We start from the raw sequence: 25,245 nt of genomic DNA, 5'->3' as shown, positions 1-25,245 counted from the left end.
TTAATATTAATTCCTCAATATTTTTCTGCTGAGATAAATGAAATAATATAGAAATCTACTCTATTTATTGGAGTTGCAACCTCAAAACTCCCGTCATGGATATTCAAAGCAAACAGCAATTAGAAGATAAACAAAAGACAATGAATAGAAAAAACAAAAACAACAACAACAACAAACATAAATATAGAAACGCAAAGTATTCCTCCGAATATAGTCCCCCTCTGAATATAGCCCCCCCCCCCCCCCTAATTTTGAGGCTTGAGTTTTGGGAAAAAATTTAAAAAATGGGTTTGAATATAGTCCCCCCCTTAAATTTTATCACGGGCATTTTTGGAAAAAAAGGGGGGACTATATTCAGACATGTACGGTAGAATAAATGTACAGGCACTAAGTAGTATTCGTGTAACAAATTATTTTTCAAAATAATTTTTTCCCTAATGGAGTTCCAAAGTCTTAAAACAGTGTTCATCTTAGATTCGTGCAAATACTGTAGTTACCTAGGTTGACCGAAATATAAGGTCATCTACTAAAATACACAAAAAGATTTCTACCAAATCAACCACAGACCAACCAACATAAAAGTAGCTGATCATGACATAGAATCAAAGCACAGAATGAAGCAACTCACTTAGTACCAGCTACACCACCAAGCAATCTTTGAAATGCCTCCATTGAGCAGTAGTGATTTAGTTGGGTTTATTCCACAGACAGAGGCTTATTACACATAACCTCCGTCTGTGGCATGGTGCAGACTGGAGATGTCAAAAACTTGTTTAGTTAAACCCAGCCTATGAAGAAGATGCCTGGGTAGCATGCCTGACCATATTTGAATCCTGGCTAAACCAAATATTTTTCCATGGTGAATTTCATTCCTGTTGTATGTAATGTAGAGTGATCAATTGCTTGGGAGTGGAGGGTACGTAGCTTCATACCGCATTGTATTATACATTTACACAAAGTGGCAAATGTTAAGGAAAACAGGAAAATTAAATATTTTTTCAAGCTATGAAACGTAGACTGTTTTTGTTACTTATTTCTTCTACTAAAGGGCTACTTTGATTATTTTTAAAGAAAAAACATACTCGCCATTTACATTCTTGTTTATAACAAAAGAAACCATTATTATTATCAAGACAAAGAAGAAAAGTCATGCAAGGAAAAAAGTATTAATGTCAGTATAGCTGATTTCATAGCCTGGCATATGTTGTTAAATAAAGCAATTTTAGCCCTTAAAGCAGAATTAAGAATTCATAAAAAGGGAAACAAAACAACATGCAAATAAGTGAAAAATAATGAGGGGTCAAAATGATCCCTGACCAGCTTTGTGTTAACGGGAAAAGTCTGTGCTTCTAGTGTTAAACACATTCACAGATTAAAAGCAGCATAGAGTTTACAATGGAGATCAAAGTTGAGGGAAAACTAATAAAATATGAAAGAACAGGAATAGAATTCTGAAGACTCATTTAAGGATTCATGACCTATTCTTAATCCTCTCCCACTAACACAACAATCATATTAACAATATACAATTTACCCTGATAGAGCTTCAAATATGAAAGGAAAAATTTTAGTTCACTTTTGAAAACATGCACATGACTCATAACACAATTACACCATTACACTGTTGTTTATTATAAAGAGAACAATTAGGTGGCAAAACAAGCATCTCTGGGCTACAACTCTGAAGTATTTCCCTGCCCATGACAAAATTTCCCTGACCTCCAGTCCAGATTTTTATTTCCCTGACTGGTGTGAACCCTGTTTAATGCTACATAATTAGAATGAAGAGCCACGTACAGAGCAACCAGGAAATTCCATGCTGGTAATAGGGGGCATAGTGTATGCTAACTCTTCAATGGACTCAAGCAGTCCTGTAGAGACCTCCAAGACCTGTCTAATTATTCATCTACAAATTTTTCATTTAATTGAATGATATTGCCTGGATTGGATGGAATTCCTACCTTCACTCCCTCCATCTGCTGAGCACGATTCTTCATCAGAGCTATCATCCTCGTCCATGCCCTCTTCAACGTTCCGCTGGATGAGAAAGCAAACGTGATCTGGAAACCTCAGACGAACTTTGCACCCCAAATCTGGAGGAGGTCCATCCGGGATACATTCCTGAGGAGAGTATAAAAACAGTTCAAACGCTTTCTACTCATATACAGTCGGATCCGGATTTAGCGTCTTCGCATTTAGCATTTTTCCGCATTTAAGGTTTATTTTTTGAGGTCCCAATTCATTCCCTACTAAACAATATAAAAGTTGTCCTTGTTTAGCGTTTCCACATTCTGCGTGTTTCTGCATTCTGCGCCGTAAAATTTTGTCCCCGAACAAGATTTTTTTAACCTGATTTAACATTTTTTCCTAACAGCTCATACAAATTATTATTCAAACGTCAATGATGATTGTCACCGGCATTAGTTTTGAATAGGACGAGAGTCAGTAAGGTTTCACATGAAGGTACTTTATATTTGTAGCATAGGTATTTAGCATATGACATTAAGATAGGGTTTGCTTTTGGTAATACATACATAACTATACATCTGCATTTTCTCAATTTCTTTACAAGACGATGATGATATGGCAAGTAACGCCTGAAATTGTTGAAATTTTTGCAGGAGAGTAGAGTTGTGGAGAAAAAAAATGAACATAGAACAGCTTACTGAAGAAATTTACGTGCACAACAGGAGTTGAATTTCCTGGAAATGCAGATTAGCAAAATTGATTGCTAAATATGCATTTTCATTATTTCTTGCATCGCTAATGTCCTCATAATCGGAAATAGTCACTATTATTCCAAATGAAACATCTTTATTTCACTCGTCTTTTATAATGATGCAATTATGACGATTTTTCGAGCACATCACTGCTTGCACCTCACTTATGCAGAATAACATTGTCAAAATGTATCGGAACCGCTGATAAATAAGTATTAATGGAATTATTAATGCTGATAACCATCCACACTAGCATTCCCAGTGGGATTTTGCCGTCACTCCATTTTTCTTCCGAAAATGTCCAACTTCTACTAGATGCCATGGTGACAATAACAGTCAAATTTTAAAAAGCTGAAGTTAGCTTAATGCCATTAATATATTTCTTATACTGCCATATAACTAAAAATAATGATCCCATGGAGAAAACGTCGAAATTTATAATGCAGGCAAAGCGCGAATTTGGTTGGTAGCAAGCACTTAATAAGAATTCGAAAAATATTTTGGGATACATATATGAAAAATAACTTTTGGCCAATCGTAACTAAAACTCCGTATTGACAATTTTTTTTATTATTTTGAAAATGGAATTGATACTTGGGTTCATGAGCTTCCACTACCTTGAAACTTGGAACGAGAAGGGGGAGAAAATCTCAAGTTACGGCTGCACAAAAAGCAGGAGGGTTGAATTACAAAGTGTTTCGCCCGAAGGCTCAAATTATTGTACTCACAAGTAAGGGTCGGATGGTCTGCAGGATAGGCTTATTAAGTTGTGTGAGAGATCGAAAAAATACAATGCATTGTACAACCACCTTTGAAGCCAGTGAGAAGGATTTCAGAAAAGAGAGTTGGTGACTTTGTAAATCATATGTTTGTGATCAAGTCGGCAGTGTTGAGGCAACTGAAACCAACGAGAATACAAGAAAAACTCTTTCACAACGCCACAGATTGACCAGCATTAGTCTCACAGAGACTATTACTGCTTGAACAGCATTGTATTATTGAGAGAAAAGGCTGCTGACGGCTGATTTTGGGATGGCTTCAAAAAGGAAAGCTCTAAGCTTCAAAGAGAAGAAAAATTATTGAGGAGGTGGATAAAAATCCTCACTTGAAGAGAGTTGACCTGGCGAAGAAGCTGCTTTTACCAGTAACAACCTTGAACAACATCATGATAAAAAGGGAAACAATTTTAAGAGAAGCCGCATCATTGGGTGTTTTATCTAAGCGTCGCAAGCACTCAAAAAAGTCCCCGTTTGAGGAACTGGAGAGCCACCTACTCACCTGGTTTCAGCAAGCCAGAGCTAGCAATTTACCTATAAATGGCGTTATACTGAAGGAGAGAGCACATGAAATAGCTACGAGACTTGGTGTTGATGATTTTACTGGATCCAGCAGATGGCTCAATAGATTCAAAGTTAGGCATGGACTGGTATTCAAAAGTGTGCGAGGTGAAAGCAGCAGTGTAAATGAAGAAACTGTGGAATCCTGGAAAAGTGAGCTAGGGAATTTAATTGAAGGTTACCAGCCCAGAAACATTTTCAATGCTGACGAAACTGGGCTTTTCTATTCCCTTCTACCTAACAAAACACTAGCATTTAAAGGGGTAAAGTGCCATGGTGGCAAACTTAGCAAAGAGAGGTTGACAGTTCTTTTTTGTTGCAATAATGATGGGAGAGAAAAGTTCCAACCAGTGGTGATTGGTATATTTGCTAAACCTAGATGCTCAAGCATGTACGATCATTACCATGCAGGTACTTTAATAGCAAAAAGGCTTGGATCATCATAGATTTATTTAAGGACTTTTTGAAATCCCTCGATGCCAAAATGGGATCGGCCAACCGAAAAATAATCCTTTTTATTGACCGTTGAGCTGCACATTCTCCTAATACACATTTCTTGAGAAATGTAAGGGTAGAATTCTTTCCAGCCAATTGCACGAGTGTTCTACAACCATTGGATTTGGGAGTTATAAAAGTTTTCAAACAACTTTACAGAAGTGCATTGGTAAGAAAGGCAATAGTCTCAATAAATTGTGGGCAACAACAAGCCAAAATTAATGTGTTACAGGCCGACCATTTTATTGCAAGTGCATGGGAGAGTGTGAATAGTGCAACCATCACAAACTATTTCACAAAAGCGGGTTTCCTGAATACCACTGAAACAGATTGTGATTCACAAACTTTATTGGATGATAATGAATGGCAAACTTTTAATTCTAATGTATCATTTGATGATTTTGTTGATTGTGATAATGAAATGCAGACCAGTGGGATTGTCCCAATAGGTGAAATTTGTGGTGAATCAAATGAAACAGACTCTAACTGCAGTGAGGATGAGATTGGGGAAGTTCCCGCAGTGGCTACGTTTTCAGAGGCTGTGGTTGGATTAGATAAATTAAGATCCTACTTTTCATCTGCTGAGAACAATCAATCAATTTTATTGACATTCATGGTTAAAATCAATATTGACAATATCAAACTAGAAAATGAACTGCTTCTTAGTTATGGCAAAAAAAAACAAGCAAAGTAAAATCTCAGATTAAAAAAAATAACTCTTTAGCCACTCTTAAAAGTGTTTACATTAATATGTACTGAATTTGTGAATAGGCATAAAGCTAATGCATTGTATTTTTTGTCTGGGATTATTTTAATTTTTGGTACACATTTTTTTGTTTTCTTACTGAACAAATGCCAAATGAAAATCGAAAAGATTGCCCATTAGATCACCAAATTCATCATATGCCTCATGTGCAATCCTTTTTTACATTTGCTATTGGTCGGCTCCTAGCACTGTAATGTTTTTGAGATAATTGTTATGATAAAACTTTTTCTTTATTCTTAAAATATTCACAAATTGCTCATCATATTTAATTTTACATCCCATTTTTTGCAGTTTTCTGAAAAGTTTCTACCAACCTTTTTAAGCACATTCGATAGATGAAAAATGTTTATTGTTGCATATGATTCCTTTTAATTACTTAAAATTAATTTTCAACATTATGGAAAGCTGTTCCAATCACAGCATGCACTCTACAACCTCAAAAATGGCAGGTCCTCATTTAGTGTTTTTCCGCATTTAGTGTTTTAAATTTTGTCCCCCCTGAAAAACCTTGAATATGGATTCTACTGTAGTATGAAAACATGCATGAAAACCTATTGCAACAAAACTTGTAATGACATTTTCTCTGAATTGGTAAATTAATTAAACAGCAGTCCCTTTTAGATTACATTATTATTGACATCTCTGCGTCAAAGCTTTGGTGTGAGATCAATGTCTCTCTTGATTTTGGTGAACTTATCAGTAAATCTTCCCCAACCTATTCTCCTAAAATTTTCTTTTGTGAAAGCTCTAGTGTTGAATCTCCTGCCTTGCTGTCTCAAGAATCTTGGGATGTTTTTGATGCTTCCCATTATGTGATGATAACCATTTTTGGATTGTACTTCAACTTGGCATTTCCATTTAGAAATATCAAGCACAGGAAAACACTCGAACACAAATTCATTCAACAGAGCTCAAAGCTATGCCCAAGCACGTTTATACCCTTCACTCTCTATATACATTCAAAGATCCTAACAAAGAAAAATGACTTCAGCAGGTAGCAAGAAACCAATCAAAAAAACCTATGTAAAACATATGAGGGGTGAAGCAGAACAGCAATACAATTTGAAGTGATTATCTTCTTTTACAAAACAACTAGGGACTGAAGAAAAAGCTTCCTTACTCTAAGAGCTCCTGCTTGTCGCAATTCATAAGGTGGCAATCGTGACCTCATGAAGTCCTCCACCATACTCTCCGGCATAAGAAACTTCTGTGTGCAAATCTTCACCAACTTGTTGTGGAGGATTTCCATTACAGACTGCACCTTGTCGGTCTGTGTGAGAAAAAGAAAACGGGATGAATATACAATTGTAATGGTGGCTCTGGGTTTTGAAACATGAGCAGATTAAATTTCTCCATAAATGTTATGAAATTGAGCAAAGAAGTTATGCTTCGACCAAATAACAACTCACTGTACAAAAAAATCAGCTTATGACATTTAATCAAAGAAAAACTGGTGCAAAAATAATAATGGTATTAGAAAAATAGATTAAGTGAAGAAAGTATCAAGACAGGCAAAGCAGACTTTTTTCAACATAAAAGCAAAAGAAATTGCCATTTATAGAGCTGAGCCTTTTAATTCTACATCATGTAGTGATGCCTTTGCATCAAGAGGTACAAAATGCCTTCAAAGAGAATACTTTTTCATTGTTTTCTTTCTTGATGTGGTAGCACGCAATAAGATTCACTTCAAAAACCTCTTGCATAACAAAATAAATATGTCTATAAGTCTGATCTGATATTTCAAAAGAATATTAATTTTCAAAAGTGTCCAAAAATGGGAGGATGTGTGAAAAGAAGTGAAATAATGTAATCATAAAAATGATGCCACAGTAGTACTTCTATGATGAACACTTTTCAACACTTACCTTGGAGAGTTTGGTAGATTTGATGAAGTTTATGGGCAGACCTCTCCGGAAGTCTATGTCTGTATTCATGGCTTCTTCAATGAGGCTAGGGAAAACTGACATCATGTAATCTCCCCAGGAGCTACAAACAGCAAAATAGATTTTAAAAAATAGTTTTAAGAACATGAGCCTGAAGGAAATGTAATTGTTCAATAAACCGGCCCGATAAGTATGTACAAATGGTAAGTCAGAAATCAGGGTGTCCAGCTAATCAAAGCATAATTCCCTGTTTTCCAGAGAAATTTTACAAAATTCCTGGTTAATCTTGGGCGATGGATAAGAATTTTAAAATTATTTCAATGCTTAGAAATATATTATACTTATGTATTTACAAGGAATAGGTTAGCTAATACACATCATACTTAAAATTTAAATTAATTCAGTGCAAGCCAAGATGCTGTTTCGACCTCATTAAGTGGATGTTGACGTCACCTGGTATTCTATTCTCAATGTTTTTGAATCTTACTCGATAGATATTGCAATCACGTTTTCTCGTCCTTACATTCCACATTTAGGTGCAGCCGTAAAAATTAAGCTAACCTTACGACAAACACATTAAATTACGAGAAACATTTTAGGTCAGAAAATTGATGTTGAACTGGCAAAATTTTGTGTGGAATGAATTTGAAATAAAAGATTAAGAAATTTAAGAAATCTAAGTTAGAACAATAATCCCAGCATATTTCCACTAAAAATTCACGCTCAATTCACAATTTTCCGGGTCGATGGACACCCTGGAAATAATAAAATACCACCACTGTAATGCAACAAATAAGTACCCTGGTCGCCATGAAATTCGACACTGACAAAAGACACAAAAATATAATATGTACCTATGTGGTTAGTCTCAAGTTTCTTTGGCGGAGTGGTGCCGTGGCAGTCATCATCTTATAGAACGGGCAGCCAAATTCTGGCATGGAAGTTTTCTCTGTTCATTTTTGCTAAACGTCCCATATCTCCGCTCTGTATGTTATCAGGCTTTCTACCATTGTTTTTATGCCGGTATGTTGGTCTCATAAAATAGACTTCTATGACAGTTCTACCCTTTGTAATTCCGCTGTTGATCTCTCGGTAACTACTTCTGCTTTTATTCAATACAACTCCTAAATACTTTGCTGTGCCTACTCCCTTTCCGCACATTCCAGAGGTAGATCTGGTACTACCACTTTATAGTAGTAGATCTAGTAAATCATCGCTTCCAATAATCAAGATTTTTTTTGTTAATAGTGAGCTCATACATATATACATATCCTTACATTTCCTAACCATGCAGCTCATGTTATCCACGTCTTCTGAAATCAGATTTCAGTCATCTGCAAAGTATAACGAATATAAAATATTTAATCCCACTCACAGTCATAAACAGCTTCACATTCACTTTGCCACCACTGCAAATCTTTCCAATGGTTTCCAAAAATAAAAATAGTAATTATCTGTTTTGGTATTTTTTTTAAGATTTCAAACAGATAATTTAATGTTTATTTAAATGCTACATCATAAACTGTAGGAAATACTATGTATTTTTCTGTCCTCTGCATATAGGTGTAACAGCTGTTATGTAAAATATTTTTTGCAACAAGTACAACATTGATGTCATAAAATAATTTTTTTATATTAAACAACAATCTCTATTTCCAGATATCTAGGTCTACCTTATATTCTGAAGCATGGATAATAGGGAGTTAATTGCATATCACAATTTTACCTCACATAAATTAGCAGCTTACTTTTCAACAACTCCATCATTTCAGTGCCACTGACCAAGCAGCTAAAAAAGGATAAAAAATGCATACAAAGTGCGTCCCCTGGGTAACAATGTTAAAAAATCCCTGGTATTTTCAGGTGTCCCAGGGAAATTACTTTGTTTTTCAGAGTCCTAAACATAAGGGTTTTAGGGTTAATCGAATAGACATTATAGCCTCTGATAACAGTTGTCTAACCATTTTAAAGTTAGATGCAACATCATGACATGACTTCCCCCTCAAAAAGACTTCTATCTTAAATGCTTCCAATACGACAATGAATTTACACCAAGATATACCCCAATTAGAAACTGCAGAGGCAAAGAACAGTATTCCAGCACACAAACATATCTGCTAACTAGTTTCCAAACATGAGCCATAATTAAGTGGATTAGCAATGAATACAGAAAACTCTCGAAGTAGTATATTACGAAGTTTTAAATAATACGAAGTGAAATTGCAGTCCCAGCAAAAAGCCTATGGTAAATACATGGGGCTATTTGATTAAACGAAGTTTCCAAAATACGAAATATTTTGAAATTACGTACCTCGGCTCGGTCCCCAGGAGCAAATGGATTTTATTTATACAAACTAAAGCGAAAAATTAGTTGGCTAACCTGGTTACTCCAGTGAAAGCAGCAAAAATATTAGTGCTTATGAGTGAGGTGTATCAAAGTGTGAAATCGTAAATGATAGTGCAACTTTGGCAAGAAAGGGTTCGCCTACAAAGTTACGCTGGAAATTTTGGGGAAGTAAGAGTTCAGTAAAAATATCCTGGCAGACATGATGCCGCTATTAACATGCCCACTCCTAAGCATCGCGTCGACAATATGTACTTCGTAGTTTAACATGTGAGGAAGGTTGTACGAGGTATTCCTTACACTCCTACTTAAACCCTACATAATTGAATCATACCAAGAAAATGTCACAAGTCCAAAAAATGACTCAAATTTCAACATTCTTGCATGTTAATAAGCAACCTCATGATAGCATAGCATACTCTCTCCATTCCAACATGGTTTCTGAAAAGGAAGATCTACTTTAACTGCGACCTTTGAAGCAGTCAACTCTGCTCTGAAGGCCCTTGACTGTAAAAACAAAACTTTAGGGCTATTTTTTGATTTATCCAAAGCATTTGATTGTGTTAATCACCAAATACTCCTGAGGAAGCTGGAAAGACTAGGAATCAGAGGGGAACCAAACAAATGGATTGGCTCTTTCCTCAGTGATCGCTCACAAATTGCATCACTCAATGTCAATGGAGTAAAATATGCCTCCCCTACTAAAAAAAGTTGCCTTGGGCGTTCCACAGGGATCTGTTTTAGGCCCACTTCTCTTCCTACTGTACATTAACGATCTCCCTCTTGCTGTCAGCAATATAAATGGCCTTACCCCAATCCTTTATGCCGATGACACTATCGTCATAATATCAGGCCCATCATACCCTAACCTTATTAAAAAAGCAAACACAGCTACTGAAAATATCAGGAACTGGTGTCAAGTTAATGGACTACAAAGAAATGCAAACAAAACCCAAATGTCAAAGTTCACCCATTACAATAATGTAAATGAAAGCTGTTTAGTTAAAATGGGCAATCAGTCTATTGTAAAAACTGATCAGGTAAAATTCCTGGGGATACCTCTAACAGCTAATATGTCATGGGAAATTCTGGCTGAGAGCACAAAGAGTGCACTTTATTCAAGCTACTTATTCAGGCAACTGAGATATACAGCAGGCGTTGAAGTTCTTTTAAAACTCTATTATGCGGAATTCCACACTACGGCGCTACAAAGCATACTGTTCTGGGGTGCATCCAATCACCTTGGTGAAATTTTCAAACTGCAAAAACGAATTATAAGAATCGTTACTTTCCATCAAATTAAATCTCCCTCCTAGCCCATTTTCCATTTCTTAAAAATCCTCCCACTCCCCTGCATATACTTACTCCAGCTTATTTTACATGCTGGAAAAAACCTGATTCGATTCTCGACTAATTCTGATATCCATTCTAATAACACAAGAAGGAAAAATGACCTGCATTGTTTCTGTATAAGAACCGAAAAGTTGAAATGTGGCCCAAATGAAATGGGAATCAGAATTTACAATAAATTACCTAAGAAATTGAAAAATACGCAAAGTGCCAATCTCCTCAAGGTAAAACTTAAAGACTTTTTACTGGAAAAAAAGTATTACTCTGTTAATGAATTTGTGAGTGATGACTCTCTCGAGTCTTAAAGTATTTCTGTTTCCTTGTACATTTTATACCACATATGTAAAGTTATCTGTGTTTTTAATAATATTTTTTTAATCCATGTAATATGTATCTAAATTCCTCTTTTTTCTGACGAGCCATATATCTATTATGTTTTTTTATGCATCTGATCTATCATGGCAAATAAAGCATTATTATTATTCAGTCGGTGCCTTGCGAGTGTGTGTAAACTTTAGGGATATGGAGCCTCCACAGCTAAAACGAAAAAGAAGAGGGTCATCCTTAGAAATAAAAATGAAAATTATTGAAGAGGTGGAGGCGAAGAGATTATGTGAAAGTGAAATTGCGGAAAAGCTTGGAATCCCACTATTGATTTTGTCGACAATTATAGCAAACAGTGGTAATCTACAAGAAAAAGTCAGGACGGGTGTTTCCCTGAAAATGAAAAAAATTTGCACAGCACCAAGTTCGTGGAGGTTGAAGAGGAGCTGTACACCTTCTTTTGTACGTGCTGCGAGTAAAAGCTTCCCATTAGTGGCCCAATATTACAAGATAAGGCCGAATATATAGCCTTGCAAAAGAAAATTGACAATTTTAAAAGCTCCAGTGGCTGGTTAACAAATTTTAAGGCAAGATTCAACATTGTATCCCTGAAGAAAAGAGAGGAAGAAGGCTCTGTTTACACTCAAATTATTGTGAAGAGGCACATAGATAACGATGCTATACTTCAAGGGTATAGTCCAAAAGATCACTAAAATTTTGATGAAACTGGGCTATTTTTTAATGCATTACCCCACGCAACCCGGGGTTTTAAAGGGCAAAGGTGCCATGGGGGAAAAAGGAGCAAAGTGCGTGTTACTGTGGAGCTCTGGATCAACCATATGGGCAAAGATAAAATCAAGCTCGTTGTCATTGGGAAATTTGAAAGGCCACGGTGTCTGAAACATGTGAATTTGGAAGCCCTCCCAGTTTTTTACCACGCGAACAAAAACACCTGGATGACACGTGAAATTTTACAGCAAACTATGATAATCTACAGAGAAAAATGGCTGGAGAAAACCAGAAAATAGTTTTAATTATGGATAATGCCACTGTCCATAAATACGTGGAAGATCTAAAATTGGCTAATGTTTGAGTCCTCTTTTTACCCCCGAACACGACTAATAAGTCCCAGCGCTTGGACCAAGGTATTATTCAGAACTTTAAAGTCTTGGACCTGAAGAATTATGCGGTATTACTTACGATGGATCGGTATGTATACAATCTATTTTGCTCATTTTTGGATATTGATTAAGATCTTTTTAATTGTGTTTATTATTCTTTCAAATCTATTTGCTGCTTTTAGAAATGGGAACAGAAATAAAAAATATTCCTAGATCCCGTGGAAGATCTAAAATTGGCTAATGTTTGAGTCCTCTTTTTACCCCCGAACACGACTAAAAAGTCCCAGCGCTTGGACCAAGGTATTATTCAGAACTTTAAAGTCTTGGACCTGAAGAATTATGCGGTATTACTTACGATGGATCGGTATGTATACAATCTATTTTGCTCATTTTTGGATATTGATTAAGATCTTTTTAATTGTGTTTATTATTCTTTCAAATCTATTTGCTGCTTTTAGAAATGGGAATAGAAATAAAAAATATCCCTAAATGGATGCTATTACATGCAATCCGCACCATAGCCGAGTCCTGGAGACAAATTTCTTCTACTACAACCTCAAATTGTTGGAAGTCGGCCGGATTCCATTCGATAGCGCATCATGAGGATGTTCCGAGGTTGGCATTCGATGCAACTAACCTAACAGTAGTTTTACTCATATAATAACACAGCAATGGCTGATTCGTTGCGTTATACCTTCAGGAAGCTGCTGCAGATGAAATCGCAGAGGAGGTTAGAGGCTTGGAGGACGATTATGAAAAATACATGGAAAAAGCAGGAGGATCACAGGACATAACATCAAGCGATTATATTGCCCTGGACGATGATATCCAGGCTTGCGACGATGCAATGCCAATACCTGTGTCAGGAGAAGTGAAAATCTCTTCTCTATATCAAAGATCCTTAGCATAATTTTCATAATGGTGGAGAAAAAAAAACGAAAACTAAATGAGATTGAGGTACAGGTTTTGGGGTATCATTTTTGGGAATTCATGCAAGTAAGTGAATCGATACTTCACACATGCTGACAAATACTTAAACGTGTGTTATAGGAAAGCAATGAATGTGGATAATAACCTCTCTCTCTCTTTATTTCTCTGATAACAGAATATGCTTCTCAAACTTTTTTTCTGGTAGGAACATTGCCGGACGAATAACTCAAAAAGAATTTACTTCAAATATTCGCCGGAAGATAATCATTTCCCACATAATTTATGCTCGTAACTGAATCTCAATGAAAATAACTAATTAAAAAGATAGTAAATTCAGTTGAAAATATGGCAGAATTTGAAATATTAACTTACGAAGATTATTTTGGAAACAGGCCGAGACGCTCGTTTTTCTTTTTTTTTCTCGTCACTGAGTGATAGAAGGCGATATAAAAGGCCCCAGCATCCGTTTAAATTCCGTGGGTGTTGGAAACAAATATCTATCTAACGCATACTTAATACAGCAGACTCCCAATTATCCAGCTGTGGTTTATCCGTGTTGTGGATTGTCCGTGCATGATTTTCACTCTCGGGTCAATATTTTCCGCCATCTTTATAAAAAAATGAAATCGGATGCAAAATCATCGGAATTACTACATTAATGCTAGGATACACCGGGTTATTATTTCCTTTCCAATCCCCTTCGTAAAACCAAAGCGATCGCGTGCTAGCTGCATTCACGGGAGCACCGTGTTCCCGTTTTCCAAGCCTCGCAGTGCGCGACAGCACTCCGTGATCAAGTCACGGATACACGTCCCGCAACAGTTGCAATCCGGGCAACTTGTGCGAGAAGCAACTACGTGGCGTGGTACCGACAGTGCAGTTTCCGACGTCGAGCAGTGGTTTTTAAGCATACTTTGCGAACCACTTTTCAGTATCCGTGATCACACAGCTACGGATGTGTGGTTTTCGAAACCAGGCCTTACATGGAGCATTAATAATACAAGTACAACCATGTTATGGCCACTACAAAGATGGCGAACTGGCGAAGAAAGCTCTCAATGAGTCCGGGAAGCACAATAACAGAATAACTGCGTAAATAGAAATATATTGTTCGTTTTACGAAAATTACGTTATACGAACATTACAAGACATTAAAGTGAAAGTTTGGGTCATCCGTGTTTTCCGATTATTCGCGCCGTTTTCTCTCCCCATCGTTAATTAGCCCATTGGGATAATCAAGAGTGTACAGTAGTTGCTATTCGCTATTAACCACATGTTTATAAGATTAAATTCTTTTTATAAACTTAGCAATTCACTATTTGGTTACATTTTCTAAACTGATTCAGGAATTTCTTAAGCACTATGATCGTTGACATTGAACTACAAAAAAAGGGAAAGTTCATGGTGGTATAATTATTTAACAATCTATCATAGCATAAAATCAATAACAAAAAGCATTTTCTAAGAATTATATCATGAATAAGCTCTGAAAATGTTTGAATAAGGCCACTAAAGATAAAAAAAAGGGTGGGGGAAACATGAGCAAACATTTTTTTGCAACTTATTACATAATAAGGTTTGAAATTACGAAACTTGATATTAAAAAGGGCCAATTTTCCGGTCCCACTGGCTTCGTATAATTGAGAGTTTACTGTAACAAGTTAGCAACAACTTAAACAGAAAATTATCACCATGGAAAGTTATTCAAAGAAAAGCTACCAATAAGTAAATAGATTGAGACTTCTGGGAAAATTAAACTATAATTCTAATAAACATATTTAAATATATATTAGACGAAAAAAATGTTTTACTTTTCTCCACTTGCTTTACGTGTGTCACAAGGATTAAATGCACTGGGCTTGTAGTTTTTGAGGTATGAAGTATCAGGTAAAAGCAAATTTTTCCAAAACACATGCCAGTTTTTCCACATGACCAAAATTCTGCGAGCATTTTAAGCTTTGCTGATTATCAAGGCAAGTGGATACCCACATGCAGGAATTCACAGAGATTAAGTAACTCACTGGTGCTGGTAGGTGCTGATAGTTATGTGGGTAGAGTGGTGAACTGCAGGAGGGGTGTCAGCCTGATGGATGGTGCCACGGGGGAAGTATAGGAGATCCCCAGGATTAAGGATGACCGTGTGGGTCGGTTCTCCAATTTCAGCCTCCGAGAGCCCATCACTGTATGACCTGCAGCAGAGTAATATGTACACAAATAAGTAAAACATACGAGAATATACATATAGTTCACTTATACCATTTAAAAATATGGTTCTTCCTTCAAAAAATATGTAATCCCCTCCCGCAAACTCACAAGAGAGAATTTAGAGGCCAGAAATTAGTGCACAGACAGACAAAAAGGCAATCAATAAAGAAGGGCTATATGATCAGTTCATTCTTCCTGTATGAGTGTAAACCAGGAATTCCTGTAAATGGTAAAAAGGCATGGTATATGTTTATTGTATACCACTATGTATATTGGTGCAGTCTCATTTCCTTCAATACTTTGCAAACATTCCCCAATTTTTTTCAACCTTGATTCTGCTCCAGATCAACACAGTTTCATTTTTAGCTGTGTATTGGGTGGAAGTTTTTGTTGCTACGTGGAAGGTACGACTAATTTTCTGTTGAATGTCACATTTCTGCAGCAATTCTTTCATATTTATTCCTTCTTGTTCTCTAATTACATAAGCAAGTTGAATGTTCAATTCCATAGAGTCATTAGGACTTAGTGAGCCCACCACAATAAATTAGTTGCCTTGCTACCTTACTCTACATTGTTATAGCACCAACTTCTCAGCAATAAGTATTTTTCAGTGCTCTTTATCACATTGTTGGGATCTGAATACAGTTAATTTTGAAATTAATGCAATACATTGCTGTATGAATTACTTTATATCTCCTGATCCATTGGTCATCCCAACTGGATTTTTTCATCCTCTTGTCATATGAACACACCAAATTTCACGAAAATCAAAGAGAGTCAGGATGGCAGCTGCATTGATTTCAAATGGAATCCCGTGGCACCTCAAGGCTTTCTTCACAATTTAAAGTGTAATATAGATAAATACATGTGTGTTTATATGATATATGTACATTTTAAAATGTAATCAATACACTGTGCATAAAATAGGCCAGAAAATAGGTGTTGAACAGGCAAAATAATATGTGAAATGAATTTTGAAATTCCAGGTCTGAGCAAAAATTCATGCATAATTCCAGGGACTTAAAATTCACACATAATTTCAGATTCCCCCAGTTTTCCTGGTCACCGGACACCCTGCACCTCACTCTTGTAATATCCTGCTCCCTCTGCAACTATGAATAACATGCACTGGCGATGCAATCTATTGTCGCTATGTGTCAGTTTATTGATTCTTCTGCTGTCTGTGTGAATGGATTTATTCGAGCTATTGCACAGTTGTGGCTTGAATAGACATTGATTTTTTTATTCCAACTCTTTAATTGCATTCCATAATCATGCTGATGTCCTCAAAAGGAAGATTGTAGTTGCTAAAAAAATTTGGAATTTCTCTTTCTATGCTCATCACCATTCTCTCAAATCGGGAAAAAATTCTAACCAAAGTGGTGGAGGAAATGGTGCTGAAGAAGACTATGAAACAATCACAAGGAAGACTATGCATGGCACCAAATTTAGTGAAATAGAAAACAAAGAATATGCTGGTTTTGTGGATGTTGGCTAGGAAGCCTTCCAATCAGTGGACTTTGATGGCAAAGGCAGAAACAATTTCTTTAACAAAAATGCTGAGGATTTTAAATGAGGTTGCTTGACTAAATTTAAATCTTGCTAAAACATTATTTCTCTGAAGATAAATGGCGAAGAGGGACTAGTCGACTGTGATATTATGAGGGCTATTCACAAAGTAAGGAATTCTTTCGTTTGCTGTCACTAGGCACCAACCAGTCGCATATATCTTGGTGTCCACGAGCTTGACATATATGTCAGCATTCAGCCGTGACAACGAGAACGTCTTCGTGCTCGCCTTTTGTTGATGCGGTCAGTGATATGGTTTTTGTTGGCAAAAAGCTTCAAACTGATAGAAAATTATAACCAAATGTGTGAAGTGTACAGAGGAAATTTAAGGAATGAAAGTTATGTCCCGAAATGGTGTACTCGGTTTTAAAATGGCAAACTAATGTTCACAGCAAAGAGAAGAGTGGATGTCCGAGCATTGTGACTAACGACCTCGTCACCTAAGTTGATGAAAAGGTTTGTGAAAACCGCCGTTTCACAATAACAGAGCATTCACTTTGTTATCCAAAAGTTTCACTGATTTTGTTGATTGAAACTGTCACGCAAAGGCTTGGCTACCATAAATTTTGTGCAAGAAGGCTGCCAAAAATTCTTACAGACCACGAATCAGCGAATGGGGGCAGCTCTGCACCGCACCCAAGAACTCCTTCATGCTTTCATATGTGAGGTTTTCCCTCATGTACACTTTAGTCTCGATCTTGCATTGAGTGAAGACATCACGTTCCCAAGAATGATGACCTGGCTAGCAACACAACTCATTGATGACAAAGATGAGCTCCAGATGCATGTCACCGGGTGGGTGAGATTGCAGGAGGTAAAATTCTATGATGAAGGACTTTCAAAGCTTGTCCACCGATAGAAGTACCTAAATTTGTTTGGCGATTATGCATATGTAGTATTTTTGTCACTCTTTCAGATGCATATAATAAAATCTTATTACTTATCTTAGTTTTTTCTTTATTCCAAAATGTTCCTTACTTTGTGAATAGCCCATGTATGATGGATTGGCACAAGATAAGTGATGCCATTATGAATGAATGCAGTCCCCATAATCAGGTCAATATTGAAAGGAAGGGGCTCTTCTACTATGCCCTCCCAGAAATCACCCTAGTGCCAAAAAGAAGAGCGATGCCATAGTGGTAGGAAAAGTAAAATGCAAGGTCTCTGAATAAACCAGACAGTGAAGGAGAACATAGGACCAGTTTTTATTAGTAAGCACGAGAAGCCTTGGTGCTTTAAAAATATTCGTCCAGATTCTCTTGGTTTTCACAAGTTCTATAAAAGTAGTTGGATGATCAGGGGTATTTTTCAAAAAAAGGTCCTTTGACTGCAAAGTAGAGGTCACGGAGGAATGGAAACATTCTCCTTCTCTTCCCACAAGAATCTGGATCAACTCAACCTAACACATGTACAGATTATCTTCCATCCACCAAATGCCACAAGTAAAGCCTAACCTTCAGATAAAGGGATGAACTTTAAAGTAATGTACACGAGGAGACTTGTGCTGGACTAAAAGCATTGGATTGCTATGTACCCTTTTTTACTCTTTCTAATTATCTCCATGAAGTTCAGTCTCATGTCATCCCAGCTTGAAGCCCATCACCCACTTGTAGCCTAGGAATACAATGCTGGATAAAAACCGCAACCAATAAATATCTAAAAGAGATGTATAAATCAGAGGTGAAAAAAGAAGTAGCTAATGATATAGGTTCGAATAACAACGAACAGGTGGGCACAGGTTGCCTACTGCGATTATAATGTCAGTATCAGCTGATTTTTGAGGGGATTGTTTCCCTTGAAACACAGGGGCTTGGGAGTAGTCCCATCTAGAGAGACAAGCCCTTACAGGGGAGGCCTTGCAAGATGGATAAAGTGCTGATTAAATGGGTCAGGACGATAAGATTCCCCAAGTTATGTGAAAAAATAGGTTTTATAGGACTTCAGTATTTGAAAATTTGAATTTCATAGCTGTTCCATGCATGGCTCAAATTCTACCGCTCATTATCAAAGATGGACAATTTGAAAATCCAAAGCTGATGAACATCATTGCTAGAAGCAAGAAGCTCTGAGCAGATAGCATCTCCTTGAAAAACCAATGGCTGAAAACTTTTACGTATAGTTCAAATGCTTGGAACAGAGTTACATCAAAATGAGTGAATCAATACTCAAAGAACTGTTTTCATGATGACAACCGAGCCTAGCAGGACAAAAAGTATGAAGAAGCAACAAAAATGAAATAAGTGAAGCACTTTCTTTATTTCCTTTTCGTCAATGTTAATGAGTCACCAACTATTAACTCTTTAATTGGTTGCATCACGTCACATAGTCCCAACTATATTTTCTTAAATGATTTTTTAATAAAATAACTTTGCTTGAAATTGGATTTTTTTAGTCATTTATATCTTGCAATTCTACTGCTGAGTGAAGTTGGATTTCCAAAGTACTTCTTTGTTTCGCTGCAACCATGAGCATATCAGATTTTTCCCACCCTCTGACCCAACGCATTATTCTGTTTCCGTCTTATATTTATCCATTTTATATAGCAGGCTGATTTCTTCCAATGTTGTAAAGCTCATTACATTTCCCTCTTTTTATAAAGTTCATGTTTCTATGTATGTTCTCTGCATAAATATTGATACAGATACTATGCATTGCCATGGTTTCTGTACCGTTCATTGTGTCTAACTGCAAATTTAATGAAAATGAATAAATTTTATTCAACCAACTTACTTAGTGAGTAGCAGTAAAATGACACCAATATATTGACAAAAATTTTGTAAATCACAATAAACTCAACTCGTGTCACAATGACCTGACGCAACAAGTTTTGAGGTGCGAGCAATTATGGGTTGAAGTTACCTAGATGTGGTATAAACATACTATGTTGTTGATCTTAATTTTAATAATTGTATTTGTCGTGGCAACACTTAAGTTGTTTACTTAAACTGTGTTATTCTTGCTGAATAAAACCTTGATTAGGTTTTTACTGAAACTGATATTTTACTACAATTTATTCAGCAAGAATTCTTTAGTAAGATGGAACAGCTTTTAAAGCCAGAAAGATTTGATACTGACCCTTCACATGTGGGTGCTGAATCGAAGTGGAAACACTGGAAAAGAACATTTGCTAATTTCCTGGGCCAAGTGAACAAGGTTTCAGAAGATGGTAAACTGCAATTACTCTGCAATTATGTATCTGCTAACGTCTTTCGGTATATTAGTGACTCAGAAAACTACTCAGATGCCATCAAAATACTAGATTCATTATATATCACAAAACGAAATGAAATATTTGCAAGACACTGCCTAGCATCTAGATCTCAGCAGACGGGTGAATCAGTCGATGAATATCTCCAGGTATTAAAACAAATGAGCAAAGATTGTGAATTTCAAGCAGTAACAGCTGATAAATATAAAGATGAGTACATAAGGGATTCTTTCATACGAGGCCTCAAGAGCTCTCGTATTCGAGAAAGATTACTGGAAAACACCAACGTCACATTAGAGAAGGCCCATGACCAGGCTAGGTCACTTGAGCTGGCTGAGCTACATTCAGCGTCTTATCTGAATACAGCAGATTCAACTCCTGTTGCTGCTGCTGACCATAGAGAAGATAGCCCTGAAGATACTACAACAACATCAGCTGCCTTGGTACGATCTGAAAAATGTTTCTTTTGTGGTAACAAACGGCACCCAAGGGACTCTTGCCCAGCAAAGGATATTATCTGTAGAGGTTGCGGAAAAAAAGGACATTACCAAAAAGTATGTAAATCAAGATTTAAACATTCATCTACAAATTCAACAGCTTCTACGTCGTTTTTGGCTTCTGCAGTAACAGCACCTCTATGCCTTCAAAAATCCATGACTAAGGTATTGATCAATGGAGTGGAACTAAATGCACTTATCGATACTGGAAGTTCTCTTAGTTTCTTGAATGAACGTTTTGTGGAGAGATGCGGAATAGTCGTTAAGCCTTACTCCGGTAAGATAACCATGGCTAATTCTTCTTTGAGTTCTGATGTTACTGGATGTGGTACGCTGACCTTGAAGATTCAGACCTATACATATGCAAATATTAAGGTGTTAATCATGAAAAATCTGTGTGCTGACTTCCTGATTGGGCACGATCTTCTGAAGAGTCACTCATCTGTAGAAATAGAATTCCATGGAGAACAAACACCTCTTAAAATCTGTTCACTAGCTACTGCTCGAGTTCCAGCAGCATCGCTATTTGCCAATCTCACACCAGACTGCAAACCCGTCATAACTAAGTCAAGACGTCACACAGAATCCGACAAAATATTCATCGCTGCTGAAGTGGAAAAATTGCTCAAAGAAGGTGTAATAGAACCTAGTAACTCACCATGGCGTGCTCAAGTTTTTGTAGTTAAGGGAGAAAATCATAAACCTAGGATGGTAGTTGACTACTCACAAACTATTAATAAATTTACAATGCTTGATGCCTACCCTCTCCCAAGAATAGAGGAGTTGGTACGGAATGTATCACAATACAAGATATTCAGCACCATTGACCTCAAGAGTGCCTATCACCAAGTACCTATTCTAGAATCAGATAAGCCATATACTGCTTTTGAAGCTGCTGGAAAACTTTACCAGTTCCGCAGAATTCCTTTCGGGGTAACTAACGGTGTCCCAGCTTTCCAGAGAAACATTGACAGAATTATCAAGGAAGAAAAGCTCAAAGGTACTTTTCCTTATCTAGATGATGTAACAGTTTGCGGCCATGACCAACAGGAACATGACCAAAATTTGGAAAGATTTTTAGGTGCAGTAGAAAAGTATAATCTGACATTAAACCAAGATAAATGTAAATATTCAACTAAATCTGTGAAAATATTAGGATATCTGATCGAAGATAGAGTTATAAAGCCTGATCCGGATAGGCTTGCACCTTTGATGAACCTACCTGTCCCAAATGACATGCCAGCCCTTCAGAGAACCTTAGGTATGTTTGCTCACTATTGCCGATGGATTCCCAAATTTTCAGAGAAGATTCGCCCTTTTCTGGTAAAAGGACCATTCCCGCTGTCTGAAGAAGCTGTGACAACATTCAATTCACTCAAGAAAGATGTAGCAGAGGCATCACTCTCTGCAATAGAAGAAAATACACCTTTTCGAGTAGAAACTGACGCTTCAGAGTTTGCCATTGGGGCCACCCTGAGTCAAGCCGAACGTCCCATTGCCTTTTTCTCTAGGACACTTAATGCAGCTGAGCAAAGACATTCCTCTGTTGAGAAGGAAGCTTATGCTATTGTGGAATCACTGAGGAACTGGAGACACTACCTTATCGGAAGACATTTTGAGGTCATCACTGACCAGAGGTCTGTTGCCTTCATGTTTGATCAGTATCACTCAAGTAAAATAAAGAATGAGAAAATTATGAGATGGCGACTTGAATTAGCTAATTACAAATTCGATATCGTTTACCGACCAGGCAACCAAAACACAACTGCAGACACAATGTCGAGGATTACAGCAAGTACCTACTTAGAGGGAAGAATGAACCTCAAAGAACTACATGATGCTTTATGTCATCCGGGTGTAACAAGAATGCACCACTGGGTTAGAGCTAAAAACCTGCCCTACACACTAGAAGAAATTAAAGGAGTGATTAATTCTTGCACCTGCTGCAATGAATTAAAACCTCGATTCTGTAGAAATGAAGGGCAGCTTATAAAGGCAACTTCTCCATTTGAGAGATTAAGCTTAGACTTCAAAGGACCCTTACCTAGCTCATCCAAGAACCGTTTTCTACTGACTATTGTTGATGAATATTCAAGGTTCCCTTTTGCATTTCCTTGTACAGATATTTCGGCATCTACTGTTGTGAGAGTATTGACTATGGTGTTTTCGCTCTTTGGTACACCAGCTTATATACATTCCGACAGAGGAGCTTCGTTCATGTCACATGAACTGAAATCATTTCTCACCTCCTTAGGCGTTGCTACAAGTAGAACTACTGCCTACAGCCCCCAAGGAAATGGTCAGGTCGAAAGATACAATGGAATAATATGGAAGACTGTACTTTTGACCTTAAAGTCAAAAGGGTTAAAGACAGAACAATGGGAAGAAGTGCTTCAGTCAGCACTTCACTCTATTAGATCACTGTTGTGCACCTCAACAAATGCTACCCCACATGAACGTATGTTCACTCATCCCAGGAGATCTTTCAATGGTCGCTCCTTGCCTACATGGTTAACTAAACCAGGTCAAGTTTTAATGAAAAACCATTTGCGGCACAGCAAGTATGACCCGATTGTTCAGGAGGTCGAATTAATAGAGGCAAATCCAGACTATGCATATGTAAAGCTTCCCAATGGGCAAGAATCAAGTGTTTCCATTAGACATTTGGCTCCAAGAGGGGACTTCCCAGACAAGCTTGACGGACCTCCCTTGAGCCCATCTATTGACTCCGGAGAACTGACATCACAAAACTCCTCATGCGATGAAGAGACAGGGCAAGATAAGGGCATACCTAATTCGAGTAAGAGTGTCTCTGAACAACCCAAGAGTCCATCTCCACAGAAAGGTTCTCCACGTGGACGGCAGCGAAGGCTACCAGCTTATCTAAATGACTACATCAGATACTAATCGATTTTTAGTGGGGGTGAATGTGGTATAAACATACTATGTTGTTGATCTTAATTTTAATAATTGTATTTGTCGTGGCAACACTTAAGTTGTTTACTTAAACTGTGTTATTCTTGCTGAATAAAACCTTGATTAGGTTTTTACTGAAACTGATATTTTACTACACTAGAGTACCAAAATAAAGAAATTGCTATTCCAACCACTTACCTTGGCAGCTCAAGAATTGGCTTGTATAGCCTCCAACGTTTTTGACCCTCCAACTGAAGCACAAATGCTTCAATGTCATCATGATGAGGTGGCAAACCTTGAGAGCCTCCGGGAGTAATGTACACATTGGCACCCACAAGACATCCAAAAAAGGACTCCAGCATTTCCATCAACTGCCATAGCGAGTCCTAAAAAATATGGAAATCCGTCACTAGCTTACCCTCTACTGAATACCACCAGAAAAAAACCAAGACGAAAAAACACTTTAAAAATTGACTTTTGAAAAACCGATGTCCCCATCCTATTTCAAACGTGTCCCCTCAAAGGGATTTTAAGAAATCCGTAGGGGATTTCTCAAGCTGTTCGCAAGATTTAGACATCCATGAGGACACCATTATCAGTATCTTGCCCAAAAACAGCATTGATTACATTTCCACTCAAGGTCACCGATAAAATCAAATGTATTTCCCAATGAAATGCTCCTTACTTGGATTAAATACCAAAATAATGGAATTCGTCGGCAAATTCCCGATTTCTGGACAGAAAATACCGTTCACTATGAAAGAGTACTATACCAACGAAATTGCACAAGCAATGGATTTCCCTTAAGACATCCCTTCCAGATATTAGAAGTATGTGTAATTTAAGCATTTCACTCAATCGCCGTTTACCCCTATTTTACATTTCTCGTCATAGTAAAGCCAAAACTCACCTGAAATCGCTGCGGTTGATGAAACTGAACGGTAACTTTCTCTTTGTTTATTATTTTCTCCAGTTTACCGGACACTCTTCCTTTATCGTTCAAATTATCCCGTTTGCCATTCCTATAACGGAATATGTTGAGGTCTCTCTCAAAGTGAACATTTTTTGTTTTCACTATGTTCATCAAAGTACTTCTAGAAAAAAGAGCAGTAAATTTGTCTAAAACGGGAGTAGATAATCCACGAGCAATGACCAATGGCTTCTTTTCCCAATACTCTTCAAAGAAACTGTTGAAGTTTTGTGGGTGGATCAAGGATTCGAACAATCGTTTCGGAGAAGCATAATCAAAATAATATGCCATTCCATCCTCCGTTTCACACTTTTCACCATTGCTAATGCGTTTTCTTCTATTGGGTACCTCTTCTGCGGCTTCTTTGCGAGTCGTCCTGGTGGCATCCGTTACGCTCACATTATCACCATCTGAGTCTATTTTCCTCTTTTTCTTTCCCCTACCCATACGTTATGCTGAAAACAACACTCTCACACTAAACTGCCATTTTCCATATCTATAATTAACAGCATGGAACAACTAGTAACAATCACCAATTGAATTTACAACATTGTCGTGCCATGCCGTCAAAAACTTTCAAACTGAACCATCGCTTTCTCATATCACATAG

The 25,245-nt window shown here is 37.2% G+C and overlaps 1 protein-coding gene across 2 annotated transcripts in view; it reads right to left on the bottom strand.

Moving 5' to 3' along the window:
• LOC124156593 (ribosomal oxygenase 2-like) overlaps positions 1 to 25,245 on the bottom strand; it is a 37,961-nt gene extending 12,716 nt beyond the window's left edge. The window contains exons 1-6 of one of the 2 annotated variants that reach the window (XM_046531233.1): positions 24,576 to 25,245; positions 23,864 to 24,051; positions 15,292 to 15,459; positions 7,184 to 7,304; positions 6,439 to 6,588; positions 1,962 to 2,121 (exon numbers count right to left, since the gene is read on the bottom strand). In XM_046531233.1, the coding sequence (XP_046387189.1) occupies positions 1,962 to 2,121; positions 6,439 to 6,588; positions 7,184 to 7,304; positions 15,292 to 15,459; positions 23,864 to 24,051; positions 24,576 to 25,082 (1,294 nt within the window). In that variant the 5' untranslated portion in view covers positions 25,083 to 25,245. The remainder of the gene's footprint in view (positions 1 to 1,961; positions 2,122 to 6,438; positions 6,589 to 7,183; positions 7,305 to 15,291; positions 15,460 to 23,863; positions 24,052 to 24,575) is intronic. The other variant, XM_046531232.1, reaches the window with a different exon arrangement.

The sequence above is a fragment of the Ischnura elegans genome, chromosome 3, assembly GCF_921293095.1.
Source record: "Ischnura elegans chromosome 3, ioIscEleg1.1, whole genome shotgun sequence".
Lineage (NCBI taxonomy): Eukaryota > Metazoa > Arthropoda > Insecta > Odonata > Coenagrionidae > Ischnura > Ischnura elegans.
Note: the sequence above shows the minus strand (reverse complement) of the source record. Positions and strands in the feature narration are given on the sequence as shown.